The sequence below is a fragment of the Saccostrea cucullata genome, unplaced genomic scaffold, assembly GCF_032062105.1.
Source record: "Saccostrea cucullata isolate Sc308-1 unplaced genomic scaffold, CSIRO_AGI_Scuc_v1 ctg5824, whole genome shotgun sequence".
NCBI classification, from domain to species: Eukaryota; Metazoa; Mollusca; class Bivalvia; order Ostreida; family Ostreidae; genus Saccostrea; species Saccostrea cuccullata.
Window position 1 is genome coordinate 22,880 of NW_026929260.1, and position 6,745 is coordinate 29,624.

At 33.2% G+C, this 6,745-nt stretch overlaps 1 protein-coding gene across 1 annotated transcript; it reads left to right on the forward strand.

The window, feature by feature from the left end:
• Positions 1–3,540: 3,540 nt before the first annotated feature.
• Positions 3,541–6,338, forward strand: LOC134280243 (microfibril-associated glycoprotein 4-like). The gene is made up of 4 exons (XM_062762653.1): positions 3,541–3,675; positions 3,840–3,932; positions 4,353–4,452; positions 6,178–6,338. The coding sequence occupies exons 1-4, from the start codon at positions 3,541–3,543 to the stop codon at positions 6,336–6,338; spliced, it is 489 nt and encodes a 162-aa protein (XP_062618637.1).
• Positions 6,339–6,745: the final 407 nt, after the last annotated feature.

Here is a 6,745-nt window from a genome sequence, read left to right on the forward strand (position 1 = left end):
TATACAACATGACATCCCCATGCTCCTCACCCCCTTTACCCTTTACCCAAACTTTGAAATAAATGAGGAAAAATATTTTATTTGTGGACTTTTGATTTAATCTCATTGAAAGTAAAGCTATTATACGTATTATGGAAGGGACTTTCAACCCCGTCTATCTTTCATAAATAGAAACACCATGTTTGTTTGAATAGTAATATCCTGTGATGTTTTAAAATACCTCAATGTTGTTTTTCTGACCTGTGACAAAATGGAACGAGATAATGCAAATTTCAAACATCTTCATCGGCCAATGACAGAAAAGTTGTAAAATTCCTGTCGGGGTTATGAACTTCTAATCACTAAAAGGTGTTTGTCTTGACACAGAGCCAAGGTTATTCTGTTAAGATCAAGGTCACTGACAGAAGAAATATTTTCGTTACTACTTCGTTACTTCGAACTAGTAAATGAAAATCAGTGGAGGATCTAACTTGAAAATAGATTATTTATGATTGGAGATTTTGTCATGACCCTGATCAAATGTCTTTCTGGCAAATCAAGGTCACTGACAAAGAAAAAAATGTTTAAGTATAACCTTGTAATTAAAATTTACTGGAGGCTCATGCTGGGAAGACAGGTTGTTGACATAAGAAAGTGCAGTGACCTTGACCCAAGGTCTGTACTTCCTGTCCACAGCTCCAACGGAAGACCTACTCGTTGCTTTGCAACGAGCTCGGCTCTAGTTATTATTCTTTTTTTCTTATTTGTTCTCCACTACTTTTTTGTCCGGAAGTGTTCTCAGAAACTGTTCACCCAACTGACCTAAAACCTTTTTAGCGTTAATAGGTGTGTAGTGTAGGTGTGCAGAACGAAGGTCATTTTGCGCGCATACGCATGCACGTGCGTGCGCGTGATATGGGTGAAATGACTGATATACTTAATATAGCTATAACTTTAACATTTTTTAATGAAATGATTTGAAACTCATTATGTAAAGATATCTTAATAGTGTAGATAATGTGACACTGTCAAATTAGCAAGAACTCACGCGCATGCACGTGCGCTTCGCTCTGATTGGCTGAAACGAAAATCTCAATATCTTTTCTGTTTTTTGACCAAATGCAATGAAATTTAAAACATAGGCATATTTTAGGATGTCCTACAATATGATTTGTAACAATTGTCATGAAATTACGCACATGCACGTGCGCTGCAATCTGATTGGCTAAGACTTTAACTGGCTATAACTCCCTTGTTTTTAAACCAATCAGGATGGGATTTAGAACATAAACAGACATAATACACTCCTACAAGAAGGTATGGTCACCATGCATATGCATGCACGTGCGTGCGCGTGCGCTTTGCTCTGATTGGCTGAAACAAAATTCTCGATATCTTTTTTGTTTTTTGACGAAATGCTTTGAAATTTAAAATATAGTCATGCATTAAGATATCCTACAATACGATATATAATATTTTAATGAAATCACACGCGTGCACGTGCGTTATAATCTCATTGGCTTAAACTTTAAATGGTTATAACTCCCTTGGTTTCCAACCAAAGAGGATGGGATTTAGAATATAGATAGACATAATGAACTCCCTCTAGAAGGTATGGTCATCATGCACATGCTTGCACGTGAAATGAGTAAAATCAAAAATACGTTTGACTGAGTGTATTTTTGAATACTTCTTGATTAAATGCTTTGATATTTTGTATATTAAAATACATAAATAGTGTAGACAAGATGATATGATCATTACGTACATGCATTCATATGAGCACGCGTGCAATGCTAAAATTTCAATATATTTTGTATTCTTCTGGGAAAACGTTGTTTAAGTCTAAATATCATAAAGTATGTCTTATTTAATAGAGCTTACAGGGAATATGGCACCAAAAGGGAGTTGGGGAGCTTTAGGGGAACATCTGTAACGGTCCCCGTTACAATTAGCACTAGTTTAGATTGAAATTGCAAAGTGAAGATGTATTCATTCCTTACTAAAGGTTGAAGGTTACCTGCACATTACGTACAACTTCAGGGTTTAACCTAATTTTGACCAAATGTCATTAAAACATATTCATGACAATTCATGTAAACTTCAAAGAAATCGATACCTATACAGTTGTAAAAAAAGAGAGAGTACATTGTACATAACGCTAAGCCAATCACTTTTCAGACATTGATTAATGTTGGATATATATTATTGGCTGTTGAAATACCATTTAGCAAAAATTCACAGGAACTTAGCAGTAACTCTTTCCTAGAAAAAAAATGAGCAGCCAGTGTTTCATCTCCTTGATTGTGGGTTTCTTAGCTTTATCCGAAGCTTCCATTATTTCTCAGAATTTTACCGCGAAACTGGAATTTAATGATAAGAAATCAAATTACGAACTTTTAGGAGAACATAATTTTCGTTCATTGGCCAAGTGTGCCGCGATGTGTCTAAGGGAGTGCGTCTTCTTTGGGTTTAACTTTCAAATGAAGAAATGTCGTATCCACAAGAAAAATTAACGTCTGAAATGTCTGATGAGGCCGGTTGGAGATACTACTCTTATGATTGTATGTATATTTGTTATTTTTTTCCTGTTTGCTTCTTTGATTTTTGTTAAAGTCCCTCTAAAGAAGACTTGATTTCTTTCTCTGACTCTTCTTTTAATATTTTTATCTCTTTGCTGATTTTTTTCGTAATTTTGAAAAAATTTGAATTAGTGATTAATTTGAGATTGATTGAATTATAATTTGTGATTTCCTCTATTCTCTTTTTTTCTATTCTTATTATCTCTTAGTATGTGATGGAAAACATAAGATTAAATTCTCATACCGTGAGTATTTAATAATAATATTCATTTAAGCTTTGTGACAATGATCATTCTAAGCCAATAGAAAATTATAGCTTGTAATTTACTACATAATCGAAAAAGCTCACTTTAAACTAGTTCCTCGAAATTGCTATCTTGAAAACAGCTGTCCCGAAAGCTGAGATGTGAATCCTGTGCCTTGGAGGAGTAAACATCCTCTGTCGATCGGTCAGATTCACCTTGTGACGACTGTCCTGATCTGGAAAACGACAAGTTCTAGGACAATTCATTGTGAAAATAAAGGCCTTACAATCTGTTACAGACGCGAGTCTGAATTTAATGCGATTAAGTTTGTTGAAAAACTTGGTCATTGTATCGACCTTATAATTTACGAAATGTTGAATTTCACATACATTATACATTATATCATACAAAAAAGTAGATATCATGATTTTACTAGATTTTTCACCATCTATTTTACTGTCCAAATGGCTTATCATCTGATCTACAAATGCACCCCCCCCCCCCTTTAAAATTTCTTTCAATCAACAGAGTATCAAAATAATTGAATTTAATTTTAATTTAATCTAATTCTAATTTTGGGAAACAGTTTGATATAATTTGCATTGTACATGTAGTAACATTTAAGCTTCAACAGTTAACGTTTATATATCATGCAGGCATTATATATCCTCTCACTTCTTGTACGTATACATATTATGATTCCAGCATTTTTTTTAGATTGCATTTTTTCTGTCATGCCTAAAGATTGTAATGATCTTTGTGAAGATGGCCAAACCAGTACAGGGGTGTATGATATATACCCCTACGGTACCTTAACCATTCCTGTCAATGTTTTCTGTGACATGTCGACAATGGGCGGGGGATGGACGGTATGTAATCTATTTTAGAATTAAAAGTACATGATATAACTCACATTCTTTTAAGGATTGAAAAATAAAAATTAATGTGAATATTTTGAGTTCATATTATAATATATGATTATATGATGGTTCGAAGCAATACATTGAATTTTTACGCATGTAAATTTTGAAAGGTGATTCAGAAACGCGTAGACGGATCTGTGAGCTTTGACAGGAACTTGGAGGAATATAAGAATGGTTTTGGTTCACCGGAACGGAATGTCTGGGTTGGCAAGTGTAAATTGCTTCCAGATATGAACTTGTTATTCCTTCAAAATTTGCAGGAAAAAAATCTTTTGGCAGGTAGAAAATTAAAGCGTAAAAAAGATCTGAATTTCAGCTTAGGTTATACATGGATGGGTTCCACACGAAAATCACATGTATCTCAAATAGTTACAAGTAGAAAGAAAAGTAGAGAAGTAAATTATTTAGCGGCATATTTTAATGAGCTCATATTCAGCATTATTGTTTGCAGCTAAGAAAAATATTTTGATTTTTCTTTACGGTAGATTCATATTTTTAATAGAAATAATTGTATTGCAATGGACTTTTCAGCTGAATTTAAATATCTTAATACAGGAAATGACGTAATCCATCAATTAACAAAAGAAGGTACCTCATTCCTGTATGTGACCATAACTCTACAGAATGGTACAACGCTTTATGAAATGTACGACGGATTCTCTGTTTCCGATGAAACAGGAAAATATCAACTCTTTCTTGCAGGACCTGCTACGGGGACCTTAGGTACGTATTCAAGATAAGTTCTCAAAATTGGGTTCAAAATACGTAAATCCTAATTATGCTTTTCTGTATTGAAAGATTATTCAGTTTTTGAAAAAGAGAAAGATGTGGTTTTTTCTGATATTCTGTATGCACCTTTTATTCCACACTAGATAAACATGTTTAATATTTCAGAATATCATTTTCAGGTATAATTCAGCAGACATTTAATTTGTTATTGTCAAGACGCTAAAAATATATATTTTAAGGACAGATGATACAAACTTTTTTTTTCTTTAGAGAGGACTCAATATCATGTCACAAGTTTAGATAAGTGGATAATTCTTTGATTTCTTTCTTTTAAGAACTGGAAAATGAAAAGGACTCGGAAAATATTCGTAACATTTCAATAAAAAAAACAACAAATACAGTCCAATCACACTCAGTAAAGGATTATGTTACTTCGATGCTAAAAGTGTAAAGAAAACTTTAGAAAAATATACCAAGCCAGGTGAATTTAATTAGGAAAAGCAAAATGATAAAAGTCAGCCTATGCGATATTGCAGATTTGTCATTTTGTTTTTCCTCATGAAATTCACCTGGCTTTAAAGTTTATATTACACTTTTAGCACCAAGGTAACATATTCTGAAATTTGGTTTCGCCTGTAAACCTTTACAGCCTGGGTTTCCTCATTTTTTTTTATAATAATCCACATTTAAACTACTACGGAAAAAGAAGTTTACAGAGTGTAATTGATTTATAATATCGACATCTTCACAAAATGATCGCTAACAAATTCAAATTTAAAAAAGCCAAATTCTAAACACCGCAACGTATTTCACATTTACTATACCGTTTCTCTATCAAATGAAAATGTAGTATGATTTTCAATACATCACATTTTTTACTACTACGGAATAGGAGGTTACAGAGCGTCATTTATCTTAAATGTCGAAAAGTTTAAGAAAATTTGATGATAAAAAATGCATTTGATCGGTTACATATTCAAATAAAAAAAGTTTTAAAAATCCAAATTCAAAACACCACAGCGCGCTTCACATTTAACATGCCCATGCTTTATTTTATGAGAATCAAATATTTTAAAACATTTACAGATACACCATATCTTATCTCGATTAATTCTGAACGATTTACTAAGTATTGCATTTAATACATTTTAAAAGGCACGGTCTTGGACCGATATTATTTTTTTAATTTTCCTTGTTTTCTAATATTTCCAGTGGCCTTTACCCCCCCCCCCCCCAAAAAAAAAATCATACTTTTAAGGAAGGGTGATATATGAATTGCGCTGTGTTTTGATCTCTGATATAAAGTATGAATAAATCACAAATGTAAATATAAATAATAAGGTACTATCATTTTTTTTTAGTTTTATTGGGATGTAAAACGGCTTGGCACGTGATCAAATCTTCCTAAATTGTCTCTCTTTACAGGAAACAATACGTTAAACTGTGTATCTCAGACGTACTTCAGTATCTAGATATTTACAGGAATGTGTTGTACAGCTTTAAATTAGTAATTATTATCTCTGTTCTATATTTTCTCTAATTATGCAAGTGCCAGTATGATAGAAACCGGTGATTCTAGGACTGAACAAATTAAAAATTATCGCTCTTTCCAGCACCTAAAGCCGTCTTTCTTAGAAGTACCTCAGCATAGTTATTGAAAATCAAATTGATGAAATATAAATGGATTATCTCTGTGATTCCTTTTATTTAATTTTACAGGAGACGCTATGTTAGACACCGGGGTTTCTTCAGCTGATCTGTCAGGGATGTACTTCTCCACCCAGACAGAGATAACGACGAGTGTAGCTGTAACTGTGCTGCTTACAGTCGCCGTAGAGGAGGTTGGTGGTTTAACGCCTGTCACCACACCTTCCTTATAACGGTCATTGGTCCCCGGCACTGTGGAACTACCCTTGGAATCCTACAGTAAAGAGCGGCGGGACATCAGTGAAAGGGATAACCATGATGATCAGACGTCACTAGGTAAACCTCATTAAATCATAATTACCAGTTTTTTGTATTTCCGTAGAAAAATTCCAGTGGTATGAAGATATTTTTCAAAAAGAAAAAATATGCTACCATTTCCATGAAACATTAATTAATTTTTTTTTTACAGAGGAAAGATCATCCATCAAAAGGATTTTAAAAAAAGAAATCTTTATCGCAGTGTTCTTTTTTTAAATAATGTTTAACACCATGGCCAAGTGGCAAACTTGTTAAGCAGTATATTTTTGTCGGTAAAAGAAGTGGGATTGAACAATTCTTAAAGCAATAAATTGTTGTATTT